We start from the raw sequence: 20752 nt of genomic DNA on the forward strand, positions 1-20752 counted from the left end.
AATATACATTTTGCTCGGATCTTGCTGTCATGGTCCTGGGTTTCAGTTTTCTATTGTTTAAGGTTACTGTTTGATTCCTAGTTCATTGTGTTCTTGCAGTTTTGAATTTTGTGCTTTTTTCTGGTCATTCCTGGTTGGTTTCTTTCTTTACATCCTCATCAGGCTTCTTGATTTCCTGATCCGAGTTCTGTTCTTGGGCTGTTGTGCACTTTGTATTTAATCATGTGTTTCAGGTCTCAGGCTTCCTGTGTTTGGTGTTTTCCTGTTTATTGTTTATACTGCAGTTAGTTGGATTTAGTCCTGGTTTCAGTTCCTTGTGCTGTAGTTTGAGTCCTCTGTCTGCATTCCTTCCTCTTGTGTCCTACGTTACCTACGTTGTGTCTTGTTCCTCTAGTGTAGGTGTTGTAGGCCCTCAGTGTGTCTGCTTCCCTGTGTTGTGTCAAATTGGGTTTCTGTTTCCATGTCTACTTCCTGTTTTACTTGGCAGTCCTTTGTATTCAGCTTTGCTTCCTTGTCTTGTTCAGCTGTGGTCCCTGATTACCTCGTTGTGTATATTGTCTGTCCTGTTCTTGTCACGTCGTCTCACTTAGGTGTGTGTTTCCTGGTTCCGAGTTTTCTCGTGTATTTCTAGTTGTTGAGTATTAGCTCCAGTTGAGTTTTCCTAATTTCCTTGTACATTATGTGCCAACCAGCAACAAACAATAACCTCTTCCTTCAGGCCCCCGCCGTCTGTTGAGTCAGTTGAGTCGAGGGAGCAGAATTCAGCTTGGTGAGCATGAGCCTGAATTATGCTGCAGCAGACACTCTCCTGCATGTCCATCCCCACTGCAAACACTACACTACTGCTATGCTATCCTGAAGTCCTCATAACAGTAACAAGCGTCCGATCTGGCACAGAAGAGGTAGGAAAGCTTGTGGGGACCCCCTCCACACAAAATACAACCAACCCACACAAAGCAAAAAAAAAAGAAACAAAAAAATAAAAAAAGAAAAAAAAATAAAAAAAAAATACAACACACGAAACAAAAACAAAAAAAAAAAAATAACACAAAAACAAACAAACAAAAGAAAAAAAACAATAACAACACAACAAAAAAAAAAAAAACCAAAACTAAAATAACCAAAAAAAAAAAAACACACAAAACAACACAACCTAAACAACAAAAATCACCACCAACACCAAAACACCACCACACCCACCCACCCCACCACACCCCCCCCCCCCCCAACTCCACTCCTCCCCCCCCCCCCCCCCCCCCCCCCCCCCCCCCCCACACACACACACACACAACACACACTCTTACAGGTCGCACGTGTGTCCTCGTGATCCTTATGGAAATATGTGGTCACCACACCATTTACATCCTTCTGGCAAATCCATCATATCCATCAGTGGAATCTGCCGTTCCATCATTCCTCTGCTTAACACCAGACCTACCAGCACTTCCTCATCACCCTGTTCTTCACTTACATGTCCTTGAAGTCCAATTTTTTAAAGCAATAAACACTGATGTTGATAAGGACTTGATTACTGTAATTAATATTATTGAAAGTCATCTGATGGATAAGGGTAGCTAATTCACCCAAACCCCGGGGAATGATCCGGCTGGTATAGGAATACTGGCTGGGTAAAGGAAGGAGAGCTCTGCTCACTGCCTCAGCACTGGCACTGGATCCTGGTATGGACTGTGAACTGCTTCATTGATTAAAGCAAAACATGGACATAGTATCCAGGGAAATGCAGAAGTGCCCCAAACCTTCATTCTATCTGAATAACTTTGATGCAAATAAATGCTGGCCTTTCCACACACACAAGGTCAAACCTTTCTCCCATTAAAAAAAATCAAAGTCACAAAGATGCATTGAAAGAAGTGAAAGAAGTAGAGGAAAACATCGATAACTTTACTAGTCTTAGTCTCACTAATAACCCTTTTCCCTCAAAGGAATGAAATGCAATGGAATTATGGAATCAAGTATCTGATGCTCAAAATTCCCTGATCGATGCCCACCCTGCTTATGTCCCTGAGTCCCTCACTAACCCCCACACTGACGCAAAACCTAAGCCCGAGAAGAATAACTACATTCCAGCAAAGAATGCAAATCTATAACATGTAAATATTGGTTACATCTTATTTTTCCCTTTCAAAAGCAGTTCAATGAGCGCTTGTATTCTGGCAACAATATTCCTAATATTCATTTTCATATTATTGTTTTGAATCTGTATCGAGATGTTTCTTTGATGGCAGCCTGTCGTCAGCAACACTCTGAACGTATCATGTACCAAAGTCTAACATCAGGTCATTAGCCTGTTAAGATTCTCCTACATGATTTGTTCCATTTCTTACTAATGATTGAAGAACTTCACAAAATAAATTCCCCAGCAAACCTTTATTGTACAAATACAGTCAGTAAAAACACAACAGCTTCATTCGGACTTCTGCAAAGTCAAAAAATATAAATGCAACTGTACATAAATGCACGTAACAGTCTTAAAAACATTTCAGTGTTGGAACACTGCATTTCAGGGATTTTTTGATGAGCTGTCAGAATGGATGTGACACTCACTGTTCACCAGTAAGTGTCAGTGTTTCCTCAAATGCTGCTGCTGCTGCTGTAAACATTAGTTTGGTTTATCATCACCTTTTTGCACACTCCCTACACCTCTATTGTGTGAAGACACTGACCATAGACTAGCACTAGTTCTTCCATGGCAAACTGGGAAAGTTTTTTTTCTTTGTGCAAAGTACACAAAGCTGGAAGAACGCTGTTCTAAATGTGATTGCATATTGTAGCTTCATTTGAAGTGGCCCGCAGCTTCCCAAGACAAAGTCTGTTAAAGTAATGTTAAAGAAGTGTTGCCTTACATCAGCATAAACAGGCACGTGTTATACAGTTTTGGAGGTATGCCATGTTAGCCTTGTGTTTGCAGCTTGCTGAGCTGCCCCAAGGTGACCAAAAAAAAAAACAAAAAAAATCATGAATAAATGCACCTTTGAATCCAGAAACATGCATCTCTCACTAGCATGCTCCTGGCAGATTGTGTTGTTTTCAAAGTCACACTTGAGTAATATGAAAGTGTGTCCAAGAACCATGTCGGCAGAAAGACTCAGGTGACCCAGCTGTGTTTTAATGCAGCAAACAGATGCTGACTGCAGGAATCTTAATGTGTTCTTTATATTCTGTCATGGCACCAGTGTCTTGTTAAGGACTCATGTTTCACATCCACTTGGATTTAAGAATAAATCTTTACAATGCAGGTTTAGTTCTTAATATAATACTTAGTGAGAAACTGGCAAACAGTAAAAGTTTGATATAAACACACTGACCTAGAAATGTATATGAAAACAAATGTAATAAAAACGGTGATACTACGAGTGTTCAGCGTTAGGATGACCTATAAAAACAAAGTCTCTTCATGACTTCCACTGGAAGCGTAGACTGTTGTCTTTAGACAGTCATAGAAAACACACAGACTGCCCTGTCTGTGTTTCAGTCCGTCCTGGTGTTGGCAGATGTTTATGTTCTTCGTAGACGTGTCAAAGATGGCTGGCTTCAGGCCCGCCGTTTTCTCACTAAGAAAGAAAAAAGTATTGCATTTGAGTGTTACTTATTGATACCATTTTCTTAACCACTATCCAAATCTGGGTTGTGGGGATGCTGGAGCCTATCCCAGCTGTCATAGGGTTGAAAGGTGGGGTACCACCTGAACAGGTCGCCAGTCTGTGATGGAGAGACAGACAACATTTACACCTAAGGCCAATTCAGAATTACCAATTAACCTGATTACCTTCTTTGGACTGCGGTGCAGGAAGCCGGCGAACCCAGGTAGGTTTTTAAAAGTTAGTTCTGCTATGCTTAAGGTGCTGGTTTACACGACACCATTTTCATTTTGAAACGGGTCGTTTTGATGCGTTTCGGCCTTGCGTTTACACAACAACGGTCTCGTTTTGATGCGTTCTCGTGTATAACCACTTGAAACCGGGGTGATTATGAAAACGGGCGACTCGCACATGCGCACTATGGTTGCAACGGCCACAGTTTTTCACGCATGCACAAATTGATAAACAGTACTCGCGGATTCACGAGTACTTCTTGTGCTTTTCTTGTGTTTTTACCGTTTTGTAATTCAGCGTTGTGTGCAGCAGCGATCCAACCTCATCGTCAGTCCACACAAACCTCTCACATTGGCCGTTTTGTTAGTAATGAACAATTTGTCCGCACAACCTACTGTGTCATCCAGGCATGCGCGTCTTGCGTAAACAAACTTGCAAAGAGAAAACCAACGCCAACTTGTGGCCTGGCATGGGACACTACATCGTTTTTATCGTTTCACATGTCATCGTGTAAACGCGGATCGTTTCTGAAACGCTATCGTGTAAACGGAAGGCTGAAACGCATCAAAACGACACCGTTTCCAGTGAAAACGGCATTGTGTAAACGGGGGCCTAAGACGAGCCTTCGTTGAAACTTGACATGGCTCATCATGTTGTAGGCCTCTAGATGGTGCTGGAAAGCAGACTTTAGCCACTTCTGGACCAAAATCGTCCTAAGGCCTAAAACACTCCCACTGGTTCGACATCCCTTCTATCCAAAAGAAACTTTGGGGAAATCACAACCTGGAACTAACGTTTCTGGTGTCAGTTTGAATTTATTGATTGAAGATATTTCTTTACCATCATATTTAGTTCTCTCTTTTTTGAATGAATGCATGCTCGTTCCTCGATTCTGCAGATATAATATTTGCAGTGAAACACGCAGAAGCTCAGAATTCAAAAGAAGATAGAAAAGTGCTGCTTCTCGATGTGCCTCTAATAACGTCTCCTTGTTTCAGCGGGTGTTTTGTTTAAATTTCCATTGCTTGCACTCTTATTTTGCATCTCAAATAAATCCAGGGGAAACTGAGAACATCCAACTCTCAGTGTGGTTCATTTTCTGGTGTTGCTGGTTTAAACCTCTGAGTCATCTTCAGTAACAACCCCAGGCTATCAGAATAGGAATTTTGCAACTAAATGATTCTATATAAATATATTATATAAATAATTAATATATATTTTTCAAAAAGAACATTTTGCTTTCTCCAAAAATATAGGGTTATGGGTTAGAATTGGCACTGATGATGACTCAGACCTTTTGGGTGTTAAAGAACATCACAGATTATATACTATACAAGATTATATGTTATGGAAATATGAAAACAATTAAGTCAAACCTGTGGCTGGATCCCTCAACATCTTCAATGGTGTCAGGCAGGGGCCTGTTGGCCGTCTCAGGAAGCAGCATGGTGAGGGCAGAGCCCAGCAGGGGGCAGAGGCCACACAGAACCATAGGAGCCTGAGGACTGACCCCCCTCAGAAGGTACATCATGGGAGCCAGGACGCCCCCAGTGCGAGCACACATGGAGCCTATACCGATCCCATTTTGTCTTCTTCAAATTAGAATGACAAGACAAACGCCCTGTATTACACCTGCTTACACCTGGATGACACGATCTCTGTCAGCACATTATCGGTTGATGATCTCTAAATCACTGAACTTTGCATTGATGTCTGGTATTTAAATGAGTTTTCTTTGAACTTAAGTTGAACAAGATATTTTGATAACATGAAGAAGATGAATCAGGTGAGCTAAAAAAATAATAATGTTCTGGGTCAGGAGTCACTTCAGATGACCAGTTTTGCAGGGAGTCTCTGCAGGCAGTTCAAACAGTAATCTGTGCCACGCCACATCCTTAAAAATCCGGCTGCCATTTAGTAATGTTTGGTTGGCCAAAATGGTATCTATTAAGTCCAGGCAAGCTGTGATAGAAATGGCCTTTTGCCATTGACCCTCAAAGTGTGATATGGTTTATGAGTATGTGCATCGTTTGATGAGGTAACAAAAAACAACAGCAGCCATGTTTTCACTTCTTTCAGTGTTTCCAACTAAATAATTTTTAAAGAAACATATAATCCCATCCCAAATATGCTTTCATCTGCACTAGTTAATAAACTTTTTTTTTTTTTTAAACTTGGCATCGTAATACCAGCTTTTAAGTGCTACATTCTAAGTCCAATTAGGGAAAATTACTCCAGAAGCAAGTTGCCACAACGTTAATGTGCTCCATAAAATAGCATTAGGTAACAGAGCACTGACTGCTTCCAGACAGATTGCTTTTCGTGGCACTGCTGCCTTAAAAGACTGCAGGGTTATAAAATACTGAAAATCACACAACCTGATGAAGTGGCATTGGCAGCCAGAACATTTTTAATTTTAGTTGGCGGCCGGAACCTTTTGTTCGAAACGCTCAGGGGTTTTTGGAGGGCAGCACTCACCTTATGACAGTGGGGAACACCTCAGCCGAATACACATAAATAATGGACAGAGAGGGCTTGTGATTCCAAACTTTCCAATCATGGCCAGGACTGTTTCTGATGACAGACAAATCTAAAAGAAGGTAAATGGAAGGCGAGAACCAGCTTTAGATCACATTTTTAGATTGGATGGAGCAAAGTTTCATCAAGCTGAGCTGTACATGAGCATGTGCGTCCTCACCGTTGGGGATGAAGATGGTGAGCAGGCAGGCAGTGCCCCCCACCGCTAAGAAGCTAGCTGGGAGATCTTAGCGGGAGCGGGTTCAGGGGTGAACAGGGTGATTGTGCGTTGCAGGCATCTCTACCAGACCAAAGATCATCTGAGTCAGGTAGATATTCATTCCAAAGTCAGAAATGTTGAGGGAAGGACGGCCGTAGTAGACGAGCACATTGACAAACCTGAGAATGTTGGAGCACAAAGGAAGGAAGAAAAAGGAGGGAAATATGATGGCATACGTCACTACAGAGTGTCTTTACACCATCAGTGTTCCTTTGTCGGTTAAACCAAACATTTATAAAATCAAAGGTGGCTAATTTGGTTTTCTGAATAATGACCAGAATTGCCTCACAGAATCCAGCCGTTTAGATTCTTTGTGTTGACTCATGGCTTCTGTTGTAACCCTCACTTTTTGCTTTGTCATTATGTTCCTGGGTGTTTCTGTTCTGTGTGTACTTCTGCCTGTTTGCATCTTCTATTTTTTTGCATGCCTGAGCTGTTCTTTGTCCCTTTTTCAGTTATTTTCATTTTGTAGGTCACTTCTTCATGCAGCTTTTTGTGTTTTTTAATGTCCTCCTTTGCTTCCCACCTTTTATAGTCCGATTGAGTTCACCTGTACCTTATTATCCAGCTCCCTGGAGTGTGTACCATTTTGCTTCAGAAGGTTCCTAACTAAGGTGCCGTTTACACGAAGCCGTTTTCACTGGAAACGGTGTCGTTTTGATGTGTTTCAGCCTTTTCGTTTACACGATGACGTTTTCAGAAACGATCCGCGTTTACACGATGATATGTGAAACGATGGAAACGATGAAAACGATGTAGTTGCAACCATAGTGCGCATGTGCGAGTCGAGCATTTTCAAATCACCCCCGGTTTCAAGTGTTTACACGAGAACGCAAGCCGGTGCATTTCTGAAACGCTCCACTCTGGACCCCGTTTCCGAAACACATCGTTTTCACTCTGTTGTCGTGTAAACAGAAGGGCGAAACGCATCAAAACGACACCGTTTCAAAATGAAAACGGTCTCGTGTAAACGGCACCTAAGAGAAGTGAACTGGAAGGATCTGTGTAGTGGCCATAAAAAGAGCTGTTCAAATTCTCCAATGGCACAGATTCATTAATGGCTGCGTGTTCACAGACATTTCACTTTGTTACAGATTCAGCAGACAGAGAAGTTGTTTGCTGTCACCGAAGCGCACTGCTGAGAAAAGAAGCTCAGTTCAATTCTGATGTCTCAGTGAAGTCCCTGGATCACTGAGACAGAGCAACATGTGGACCTCACCTCTAAAAATGCAGCGTGAGGACTGAGCGAGGCTATTTGCACTGCACTCACAGCTTTGAACCAGTCATGCAAAGTGCCGATTACGCACTGATAACCTCTCCCCCTCCTAAAAATAAACACTATCACAACCAAAACAGGCATAAGATGTGATTTTTTTTTTTTTTTTTTTTTTGGTGCTGCAATAAATCTGGCCATAACAGCATGTTCCTTCTTTAAAATTAAAAGTTTTTGATCACAAGTTTATTTTGTTTTCCAGAAAAAAAGAAATTAATAAATAGCTCTGTGTAGCACTATTATCCCTTTGACCTTCAAATCAATCTATAGACCTTGAAGGAAAGGTCAGAAGTCAAATGTGAAATGATATTTTAAATTCTTATGTGGTACTTTGTATGTGTTAGCAATACACAACATGCTTCTTTTTGTCAATTTGTGACCAATAAATCATTCAGCTGACCTTGAAGACCTTGGTAGATATAAGGCAAATTTTAATGGATTGGTAACATGACCCCACTTTACACCCCTACAAAATTTGATCACAATTAATTTTTGAGCGATGGGGTTTACAGACAGTATGACACACATGCACGCAAACACTAGCAAAATCATAACCTCTTTTGGCAGAGGTAATTAAGCAATTACCATATAAGTGGCCAGTATGAAAAAAAATGCTGTTAGGTCAGCTGATTCTGATTGTAGTGTCAAAACAACAAAAGGAAATGTTTGATGTGACAATAACAGTGAGTTTATTGCTGGGACACAGATAACAGAAGCTTGTGTCACAACAGCTGTATCACTACCTCGTGTTTCAACAGGAACAGTGACTAATGCGACATCTGACTTCTAAATGAAAGGGAAACACATCCATAAAACTTATTTGATAACTGTGATGTTTGTGTTTTAGTTTAAAAAAACAAGTCCGGCTCTTACTCATGTGTTCGTCAGGAAGAAGTGGGGCTGCAGCTCAAAAGTGCCATTACACAGCTGAATACACATGTGAGAGTTCCATGGTGAGAAAACCAAAGGGAAAAAAGTGATGTGACTCATGAGTCACTCTTTATATTTTCCACAAGACATTTAGGAATGATACAAGCTGACTTTGCCAACATTTTTTTTTTTTTTCCAAAAAGTTGGCAGAAAGCAAGGTTCTCGAAACAAAGAGACCAGTCTGTCAGGAATGTAGGAAAACCATAAACTCCAAATCTATTCCTCACCCTCTTTTTTTTTTTCTTTTTCTTTTCAGATCTTGGAAAAAATGAGAGCTCACATCTCAACTAGTCAAAGCTTGCTGTTTTTCTGTTACTAGGAAAGGAGGCGCTATAATGAAGTTACAGCCAATTAACAACTATTCCGCCATGATCAAATCTGGCTCTGACAACGGAGCAATCCGGGTATTATTAGTATAACTACTTTCTGATCAAGAAAACATGATGAAATGAAGTCAGTTTTAAGTTGAAGCATAAACTTACACGTCCATATACCTTAAATTGGTGTCCAAATGGGCGATTGGTGCTTTTCGACAGGTTGAACTTCAGTGAGTTTGCAGAATGTCGCAGCGATTTTAACATACCTATTATAAGCTAGCAAGCCAGCACTAGCGTTAGCTGATAACGTCACAGTTCTACCATGAATATTTAGATGTACTACTATTCCAGCGGTTAACTTTCTGCTGTAAGTCGATTTTATTTTAAGCTTTTGTTTTAATGCTAGCGAAAAAATCAGACTTTCAGTTTAAATCACAGAAAGACAAATTTACTTTCCAGCTCACCAAATTAGCTAGCCAGTGCTAGCATTAGCAGATAAGCTCCAAGTTCCCACTTTCTTATCCAAATCCTGTTAAGCTTGGTTTAAAAAAAGAAAAGAAAAAAAGCTGAAAAATATTTGGTTTTTATGAAGTTAATCAAATAAGTCTAATTTATTTAGTAGTGGCCTCACACTGGACATTTTACATTGATGTTATGCTTACACTCACCAGAGATAGAAGACAATCAGAGACTGCTTCCTCATCCTTGGTGTTCGAACAAGGTCAAAGAATGAGTGTTTGTTCTTCACCACAGTTTTCTCTTCAGTTTTACATGCCTGCAGAAAAAAGAGTAAGCAAGTAAGTAAAGTTTATTTATATAGCGCTTTTCACAGACAAAAAGTCACAAAGCACCGTACAATAATTAAAACACAATATCATAAAACAGATAAAAGACCATGTTAAAACATGTTAACATTACCAATATTAAAATGAAAAAGAATAAAAATGAAGTCTGATTAAACAGAAAAGTTTTTTTAAAAAACTCCAGTCAGCTAAAAAGTTCCAGTGCTTTGGCGCCACTGCTTGAAAAGCCCCCCCCCCCATGTCACATTTGACTTCTGACCTTTCCTTCAAGCTCTATAGATTGATTTGAAAGTCAAAGGGATAATAGTGCTATACAGAGCTAAGATTTCGAGCATGCACCAGTATGTTTAACAAGTAGTTGGAAATAGTGCACTGTATGTAAGTGTGAGAATTTTAAACTGAATTCTAAAAGTAACTGGGAGCCAGTATAAAGAGAATAAAATGGGGTAATGTGTGCTTGTTTGCTAGACTGTGTTAGGAGTCTAGCTGCTGCATTTTGTATTGCTTGGATGCGTGAGAGAGATGATTTGTCTAAGCCGGTAAAAAGGGCATTACAGGCGCGATGACACAAATGCATGAACAATATTTGTTCATGGGTGAGAGTGAGACAACAAGTTTCAGCGTTTGTGGTTGAGGCTATGAAGCAAGTTCAACAGTGCTGTTTGAGTAGTTTGCATATTTAAATGATACCTACTTATCTAAAACATATGCAAATAAGTAGTGGCTCCGTCTGAATTACAGTAGGAGGATAATATTAGAGCACTTGTGTCATGTAGTGAGTATTCTCACTGCTAATAAAAGCTATGTTTGATATTCATTTATCATGAAACATACTTATTGTTCGTTTATCTTTGCTTTTAGGGTTTTTCCGCTCTAATGTAAGGTGTGTCTAACTACCGTCCTACCAATAGCACCGCCTGACAGAGTGAGCCGCGCGTCAGCAGAGCCGTGTGTGTAAAACACGTTAGCGTTTTGGCAGCACTGCAGTTGTGTACATAAAAAAAAGAAACTGACATGAGGTGTAAGAGTACACTGAGCTGAGTTTCCATTGCAAATCTAGCAGCTGATGTGTGATCTGCAGTTACTGAGCCTGAGCACATTTCCAGAGATAGTGAAAGCAGAGATGTTAGGCTGCTGCTAACAGATGAAGGCTGTATGCAGTAAGGACACTTCAGGATTGAAAAAACATGTCCTCTGCCAAAACGGTACCATTGAGGCTTAAAAAAGGCAAAGTGCAAAAAGCAGTGGGAGACGTTACAGTGGTTACATCCACCGTCAATGGCAAGTCACTCACGATCTTGCAAAGCAGGAATAACTTGGTGCCCGTTTATCAACATCAGAGGAGCAACATTTAAGCCTCGTCCAGACAGGAAGTGAATAGCAGAGATGTGGCGACCAGAGATCACAGAGAGTCAGTGACATTCAGGGAAGATGGGTGAAATAACCACTGGTGACGTGAAAAGGGCAGGTTGGTGAAATAACCTTTTCTCAACTTCGAGGTGATTAATTCAACTTCCAGTGAGCGTGCAGGATACTGTTGGCTGACAGATGACAGAGTAGTAAATACCTGAGAGAATGACCCAGGCAACTGGAGCCTGGAGCATCTGCTAGCAACCAACCATCAGCGACAAAGTGAATCACTTCCTGTGTAGACGGGGCTTTATTCCTGCGACTGAACCTTGACTACGACAATACCAGATGACACAGCAGCTTCCACATCTAAAATACCCGTAGAGCCCATACGGCACATATTAAACAAACCAACATGGCATCAAAGTAGTTGCTGCAATACGCAGTTGCTTGAAAACAAAGTTCAATATGCAATCATAAGATCAAACCTGTGCTGAGATTCAAAAACTAATTTTACCTTTCAGCAGAGGTGGCTGAGAAGACCTTAACTCTAATCATTACCATGACTACGATGCAGCATTATCATGCTTTATTAGAATTTTTTTTAGACCAGGTTAATAGCATAATTTCTGTGTCTGAATGTTGTCTGATTCAAAACATTTGCCAGAGTTTGTAAAAGCTCACTTTGCAGTAGTGAGGGAGACAGATTTACTTGTATTTTAATTCTCCCAAATATCTTTATCTATAAAACCCAAGACTGTTCGTTATGGCCGTACAGTTACACAGCTGTTGCTGACTGAATTTGGTGATATTTTATTTTAGGTGTTTATTAAAAACAAAAACAGCTCTAGAGCTAAATAGGTTAACAGTAAGAAAACTGAAATGGATATTTGGAAACGCACAGTTTTATAACAGTTGTGAATTTTTGATGGATATCATCTAGAACGGCTACTTAGTGGATCTTTTGATGAGACTGTCAATAAGGCCAACACTATTGCTTAGTCAGCTACATAGAAGGGCCAGTTCCATAATTTCAGCCCATGACAGGAAGAGAAACTCAATTGTTTTAAGACTCTATCACCAAATGACAAAAACAACATATTTTCTCACTTCCCTTTGGGTAAGGTGTCTGTTAGCTACATAAGCAGCTTTTCAAGGTTTTAAAACTTTCAAGGTTTTAATTGGGTGCACTTGATAAGAATCCAAACATCATCAGTTTATTTGCAGTACAGAGCATGCTAGGAAGGTCAAGCAGACAGTCACTATCGCAGTGTGTAAGTGATATGAAGAACAAGGAGTCCTGCAACAGGATCTACAGCCTCCACAGACCCTGATCTCAGCTTTAGAGGGCTCTAACCTTGAACCTAAGCTGCAGCTTATTAAGCATGTGGGCACCAACCTGCAGCTTGAAACATTCATGAGTTAAAAAGTCTTGATGCATGGTCAGCCATTCAGGTAAGGAAATACCAGAAGCTGATTCTGTTCATCTGAATTTAGATGAGCATCAACATTGCGATGGACAACATTGTTGTTGAAACAACCCTGTGGATATGGAAGCAAAGCAACTTTTGAGAAAACCTAAAGACCGTCTCAGCAATGCAAAGCCCCCAGCATCCAATATCAGCATTGAGGAGAGGTAGGCACTTACGGCACTCTGTAAGGATAACATCACCATCATCCTTCTGGTAGACAAGGGTAGTTGCCCAGTTTGCTGAACCAGACAAACTATCGAGAAAATCTTGACACTGCTTAGTGACAAAAATACTTATGAGCACCTGAAACAAGATCCAGGTAGTGGTTACAGCAAGATGGTGATAGATCATCTGAAGCAGTTAGAGCAGGAGAATGCTACTGACTAGACCTCATACCACAGGTTATACCCAGGGGAAGCTACACCCATGCTCTATGGTTTATCCAAGATACATAAACAGGGTGCACCTTTAAGACCAATTGTCTTTATGATCAACTCTGTTACATACAGCATGTCAAAGTTTCAACCTGATTGAGGCGGCTCCAAACACCTCATTCAGAACACTTTGCATTTCATGGAGAAGGTGAGAGATGTCCTTATGGAGGCAGATGAAACTGGTCTCGTATGATACACCTCTCTTCACTTGTGTTCTAGTTACTGAAGCAGCAGAGGTCGTTCGTAACAGATCACATGAGCTCACCCTCAGCATCAGGAACACCCTGAGCACCGTCCAAGTGTGTCTGCTCTGGGAACTCTATCTTCAATCCACATATTTCACATGCAAGGGCCAGAACTACAGCCAGAAACATGGGTGCACCGATAACAATCCCCAAGTTTCACTCATTGTGGTCAATTTTTATATGGTGGAAGTGGAAAGAAGGGCTCTGTTATCCTATCCTGGAATATCACTGAGCCATTGGTTCAGGTTTGTGAACAACACCTGAGTAAAAATCTCAGGCTCCCTCCCCTCACCCTCAGCCAATCATGGCAGATGGCTGACCCTCCTGAGTCTGGTTGTGTTGGAGGTGTCCTCCTGCTAAAAGGGAGTTTTTCCTTACCACTGTCACCAAGTGTCACCCGAGTGACCTGTGTACTGTAACCAACACACATGGATCAGTTTGACTCTCATCCACTGGAGCACAACTGGGTTTCATCAGGATGCTACAACACAGAGTGAACACCAGCCCCACAGACACAGCAGCCAGGGAAGCAGAAGAACATTATTTAAAAAAATAAATGTGGTCGTCACAGCTGGACATTTGTCAAAGCTGGAAGGCAACTAAAAAATACTCCAGGCAATGCAGGAGAGGGCAACCGCTTTTACTGATCACTTATGAAGTGTTGACACATTTTCTCTAAACACCGCGTCTCTGTAGCTTTCAAACTACCAAATAAATGGCAAACAGCCATTCAGTTATGCCCACTAACCAAGTCAGGCTAAGTAACTCATCTCTCTATGTAAACAAGACTAAAGATGAGTCTCCTCATGTGTGCAGAGCTGTGCATATGGCTCCGCTGATCTGTCTGGGCCTTAGCACAATTAGCATAATGGCAGGTGGATAGCACAAAATTGATTGCGTTTAATAATGAAATTATATTGATATCCCCTCTTTGCTGCCTATTGGTCTAACAACCTGGAAATTCCACAGCTAATGCTAACTAACAAACTATAACTGATCAAATCTGCAAGCCATGGTTCTAAATTGACAGTAAGCTGAATTTATGAAGCTGCTGTTGCCCAGCCAGTCTTTAAAAAATATTTTTCTTATGGATGCACCACCGCTATTGTAAAAATGTGCTCAACACAACACTCAGAACATCAGTCTTAAGTGTTGTTGTAGAATAACAAACACACTGATAGTTGTTGAGAGAAAAAAGAAAATCTGTAAGAGAGATAATTCATCTGTACCTGACACATCTCCAGGTCTTTAATGAGGGGGTTCCCGTTTATTTGTGCTGCCTTCTGAATCAGTTCCCATGCTTCCTCTGTCCTGTTGTTGGCCATTAACCAGCGTGCAGACTTTGGCAAAACCCTAAAAAATATAAAAGCTCAGTTGCTCTGCACACACATACTTGAGTTGAGGTGCCTCAGGGGGACACTGTGACGTGTCACATCAGCTAACGCTCAAACACTGAAATGGAATTCAGCTATTATTCACTGTTTGTATCATAAAGCAAGGGACAAACAAGAAGAATTCAAAAGTACTTGTGCTTTACTGCAACACTACACTAGCGTGTGAGGAATTTAGTATAAATCATGACAATGAGCACTGGCTACAGATTTTATTTTCTGAGCCACAATTTTCACAAACTCAGTCTGTTCCTGATTATTTTAATAATTTGTTTATTCATTTATTTTTGATACCGTTACCAGATCATTTTTTGGAAACTGGTCAACATGCCAGGTTGGGCTGCTCCCCACTCACCAGATGTAGAAAATAAAGAGGAAGCCGGGTGCAGATATAGCCAACTGTAGTTTACGCCAGTCTCTTATGAGATATGCCACACCAGCCAGAAAAATGTAGCCAAAGCCAAAGAAGTAGTCAGTGATTATACCGGCCAGCATCCTCTGTTTTGATCCAGTCCATTCTGTGCCTGTGTATTTAGAACATGTTAATACACATTAGTATGCACACGGCAACAAAAAATACTGTATGCGTAATGCACACTTTGTGTGACATGCACCGTTATGAAAAATGTTATTTTGTTAACAGAATATAATGTGGAAAAATGAAAGGAACTCTCTTTAATCAGAGTTTAGCACCAAGTTTGTTAAACTCTGGGAGGGGGGAGGGGGGGGGGGGGAGGGGGGGGGGTTGTATCAGAGGGGGTTGTGAATCAGTTTCAGGTGCTTTGATGTTCATGAAATTAACAGCAGGTTCACTAGAGGGGCAACAATGAGACAACCCCCACAACAAGAATGTCTTTACAGCAGGATCAGTATCTGCTCCTTTGTGCATGGAGGAACAGGATGACCTACAAAATGACCTCCAGCAGCCACCGGTGTGAATGTCTCTGCACAAATACTTTTTCCAAAAGTTAACCTGCATGTGTCAGACTGGTGGAGTGTCACTTTAACACCATGGTTGATCCTAAGTATTCATTCATTATTAACTGATAGGGAGCAGGCTATTTTCACACTTCCTAACATTTCATGGTCAAGGGATAAGACACATTTTGTGCACTGATCAAATGTATCTGCAGTATTAACACTTCATCAATGTTTAGTCTTTAATCTATCTTTAATTTCTGTTTCCATGTATTTTTTCTTGTATTCATGATTTTATCATGTTAAAGCACTGAACTGATATTCTACAGGACACTGACCTAGGACAAAAGCATTCATAATAACACCAGAGATGGATGTTCCAACCATAAAACGAAGCGCGGTGTAGATGTAGAAATTAGGTGCGAAAGCAGCAGCGACCCCAAAGGTAGCCTGGCTAGCCAGGTTCACAAGGATAATTATCCTGCGGCCATATCTGCAACGAAAGATTTCAGAAGTCATTCCGGTAAACGGAAAGTGAAGTGCAGCAGGACAAGAATGCATTCTGCTCTGAAGATGTTTAACTTACTTGTCAGCTAAGTGGCCAAACACAACAGCTCCAACAAGGAGGCCAAACATGTAGATGGATGCACCCATATTGTTCAGGCTGGCATTTTCACACACCAGGTCCCACTGTGAGGAAGCAAGGCAGGATGTTTGAGGAAAACGTTTTAAGAACCATCTGGGAGCTCTTGATCAGCGGAACACAGAGAGGCAAAAAATTGAATGTTTCACTTTGCTAGCTGTGCTGTTTGAGCATGCGTGTGTAACAGCTCGATACTTGGCCATACCTACAGCTACCCTAAACAAACACTTCACTTGAGGATCCACTATTAGCAGGATAGCTCTGGCCATTCATGGCCCTCAGAGGATCAGCCCCGATGATGCTGGTAGTGCTAACATGGATTTTTCACATTTTTCTATGAACACAGAAGTTTAACACCTTATTTTATACTCTTTAACCATATTTGCAGTGACAGCCTGACCAATGACATCGTGATGACATAGGGTGTTGTAAGTAACACTGCACTTTGTTTAAGTCTTGTCAATTGACAGCCATCTTGAAATACCTATCACTACTTATTCAGGCAGTTTCTTTGAAACATCCTCTAAAGTAATTTAATTTCAGTGGTCCACCAAGAAATAAAAACTGCACGTAAAGAATAACCGGTCAAAATTCCAAATAAAGTTCCCCCCCCTGAGCATTATACTTCTCCTTATTTGCTGTTGTGGGATTCTCCCATAACTTTAAATTCAGGATTCTTCAAGTTCCACGTCTCTCTGACTGGATATCTGTGATATCGGGAACATTGCACCCTTTCGGGACGTGCCTTGAGCTTTTGTAGTTTTGAATTTATTTAATAAACGGAAAATTATGGCTAGATTTAGAGCAGAGCTTTTGTTTGGTGGTCCATGAGAGATCTCTTCTGTTTGAGTTCTAACGTTGCGTACCAGTTTAGCATCAGAAGCTAAAATGCACCAGAGCTCTGTACATGTTCTAATCAAATTACGATTAACTTATAGTCTCCTAAATCAATTGCAGATCTCTTACTTTGCCGGTCAGTTACCATATTTACCGAAGATGAATTCTCACTGGCCTACATGTGATATACCTAGCCCAATCACATCATTTTGGTCATGTAACTGCTTCTGCTCCCCGCCCCTCACGTGTATGTTTCACAAGCACTTTCAAAGTATGTAGGGATGCCTAGAGGGCCCTGCAGTGCACGAGTCCATCGCTCAACTTTAACCCCATTTAGTCCTGTCTCAAATGTCACCAGAGGTCACTGTAATAAAGCTGTTAAGTCCCTCCACATTCCATAGCTGCATGTTGAACACATCTGGTTTTATCTGAGAGGCTGCTGGTTTTTCACTCACCTCAGTTACTACGGTGTTTTGAAATGTCTCAGTGCTGTACTCCCACCCCTGGCAGCTGATTGTAGGGTGTCCATCGCCAGGAAATACGGAAGTGCTATGGTTTAAAGGGACGGTGCAGGACAGATCAGGCTGTCCATCAGGGGTGGTTAGAAGGCTGAAGTTTGAAGAGGCTGGAGTGCCTGCTGAGGGCCTGGCAGAACGGCATAAATGAGGAGGTACGGCTCCGGTGAAGACTGAGACCAGCATGTGGAACGCCAGGAAGATCTGAGGTAGACAAATCCACACATACAAGATCTTCTGGAACTTCCCAAAGCCTCCAATAACAGAGAGGATTTCATCAAAATTCATTGCTCTGGCCGTTGGTAAACGCACAGTTAAAATCTGCCTTATTAGAACTAAGCAGCTCAGAAAGTCCAAAAAGTGCTTCTAAAATGAAGCTGCAATAAATGCACAAGCAGATAAAACGTCAGTCAAATGTCTGAGAAAAAAAAAGGTTGGAATGAATGCCTGCGCCAGGCTGATGATTAACAGGCAGAGAGACAGTCTCATGCAGACGCAGTCACACCTGTGCTGTGCTGCACTTTGAGAGCAACCTGTGGCTGTCTGCAGGAAAGTGTGCAGCTCTCTGAGGGTGATCTAACCTCGGAGTGATGGGAGTGAACCAAAGCAGGAGGGAGGTGTTTCCTCACTGTGGGAGGAGTGTGGTGATCGCTGGGTTTTTGCCCCCCCCCCCCCCCCCCCCTTTCTCAAAAAGTTTCATAAGACTAAATTAAGTAATCCATTTGCATTTTTACCAAGAATTTGTGGCCATCTCTCAGTTGACAAACAACTTGATTCAGTGGAATTATTTACACAGTATTGCTCTGTTTGCAGTAGCAAACGCAGATCAGAAACAGGTTCTGTTTGTTTCTGAGAAAACGCACGACTCTACTGTTCTTGTGTTTCAGTTGTCAGACTAGTTTTGTTGCTGTCAGCAGGAGTGAAACATATGAACACCCCCCCTGTATAGAGTAATTCTTCTGCCAATGGCATGTGGGGGAAAAAAAGGGCTTTGGTGGTGAGACAAAGAAGCAGATAGAAGGCAAGGAGAGATTAGAGCAGGTTTGAGGATTCTTTAAGCCATTCTGTCACTAATTGCTCAGCATTTCCCAGCCTTATCCAGTCATCTCTTGGCTGTTGTTGATGGTAGAAGTGTTTAAACACGCTTATTTTTTTGTATAGTCCTCATGCATAGCATGTGGTGCAGTGTAGATATGCTTTATAAAGAATATTCATGGCACTGGAACGGATCTCCCAGGGGTAATCTGAGAAGACAGATTAAAGGGTTTACTTCAAGAAAGACTTGGAGAGTAGTTTCAGAAAGTAATCAAAAAGGACCAGAGGCACTCAGTGCAAGGCCTCCTGCAGCAGAGACTATTACACTATTACTATTTTTGACAGGAAGAGAAAGTTGCTGCTTCCTGTGTAAATAACTGTACTATAAAAGGCATCTTACAGTGTTCAGCTCTGTGCCATCTGCAGTGCTACCCATTCCACCATGCAGCACCATCTTGTGGCGACATCAGAACAAATCTACCTGGGGCGCCTGGGTGGCTTAGTGGTGAAGCCGGCGACCACATACAGATACCGCGTTGCGGTGCGGGTGGTGCGGGTTCGCGTCCCGGCCTGTTGCCAATTCGCCCGTGCATCTTCCCCTGTATCTTTCCCCCCATTTCCTGTCTCTCTCCACTGTTGATAAAAGCTGCTGTGGCCAAAAAAAAAGAACAAATTTACCTGGATGATGGACCAACGAATGGATATCATTTCAGTATTTGTGCTTTTCTGTAGTCCATGTGGTAACAGTGTGTTTCATTAACTCTAATTAATCAACAATAAAAGCTTTCCCTGTTAAAAGCAGTAATCCCTCCTTTACGTTCTTAAGGCCTTGGTGACATTTTAACCCTACTGGTGACCCAGACTGTATGTCCGTTTAGCTTAAAGGTCAGTCCTGAAGAGGGATGCTTAAATTACTGGATGTTTTCCAGCAAGCATGTGGGAAAACAAGGAACATTCAGGGGAGTGGAGCTGTTCTGAAAATCTGAAGGGACGAAAATGTCTCCTATATGGTAAAACAGGTACCTGCCCATTTTGAAAATCTCCTTGATTTTTTCTTGTTTCTGAAGATAGGACATGGTTCCTTCACCATTAGAAAATCTAAATAAATGCTTTTAAAGAACTTAATAAATAAAAATAAGAATGTTGAAATACTTAATTATTTTCTTCTTCTTTTGGCTCCTCCTTTTTGGGGCCTCCATCTCACCTTATCCCTACCATCCTCCTCTGTCACACCAACCCTCTGCATGGCCTCCTTCACTACATCCATGAACCTCCTCTGTGGGCTTCCTCACTTCCTCCTGCCTGGCAGCTCCGTCTTCAACATCTTTGGTCGAGTATATCCATGATCCATCTCAGCCTTTCCTCCCTAATGTTGTCTCCAAACAGCTCAACCTGAGCTGTCTCTCTGATACACATTTCTACTTTTGTCCATTCTGGTCGCTCCTAATGAAAATCTTGACATCTTCAACTCCCCACCTGCAGCTTGGCTTTCAGTCATTTTGTTTGTGCCATCATCTCCAAACCATACATCATAGCAGGTCTACCCTCTTGTAAAACTTCCCTTTAGTGCTTGCTGCTATCCTTCTGTCACAAATCACCCCTGACACTCGTCTCCACTCTCTCCATCCTGCCTCCACTCTCTTCTTCACCTCCCCAGATATTTAAACTCATCTACCTTCACTACTTCTGTTTCTTGCATGTTCATCTTTCACAACAACTGTTGCCTCAAGGCATAAGGTAAAGACCCTACAATAAAACAGAGAGAACCCCAACAGTCAAAACTACCCCCTGTGACTGTTAGTAGCACTTGGTGACGGTGGGAAGGAAAATCTCCCTTTTAACAGGAAGAAACCTCCAGCAGAATAAGGCTCAGGGCGGGGCAGCCATGTGCCGCAAGTGGTAGGGGGTGAGGGGAGGAAGACACCTGTCCACCAGTCTCCCTCTCGTCCACACATACTA

The 20752-nt window shown here is 41.6% G+C and overlaps 1 protein-coding gene across 1 annotated transcript; it reads right to left on the bottom strand.

Moving 5' to 3' along the window:
• Nucleotides 1-2381: 2381 nt before the first annotated feature.
• On the bottom strand, nucleotides 2382-18292 carry LOC115774445 (organic cation transporter protein). Its single transcript, XM_030721736.1, is given in 12 exon segments — nucleotides 2382-3572; nucleotides 5210-5422; nucleotides 6312-6364; nucleotides 6367-6405; nucleotides 6407-6423; nucleotides 6532-6749; nucleotides 9819-9925; nucleotides 14684-14807; nucleotides 15201-15369; nucleotides 16102-16256; nucleotides 16350-16453; nucleotides 17699-18292. Coding segments are annotated over 12 exon segments (1725 nt in total). The 5' UTR covers nucleotides 18047-18292; the 3' UTR covers nucleotides 2382-3394.
• Between the last annotated feature and the right edge of the window lie 2460 nt (nucleotides 18293-20752).

The sequence above is a fragment of the Archocentrus centrarchus genome, chromosome 24 (genome assembly GCF_007364275.1).
Source record: "Archocentrus centrarchus isolate MPI-CPG fArcCen1 chromosome 24, fArcCen1, whole genome shotgun sequence".
NCBI classification, from domain to species: domain Eukaryota; kingdom Metazoa; phylum Chordata; class Actinopteri; order Cichliformes; family Cichlidae; genus Archocentrus; species Archocentrus centrarchus.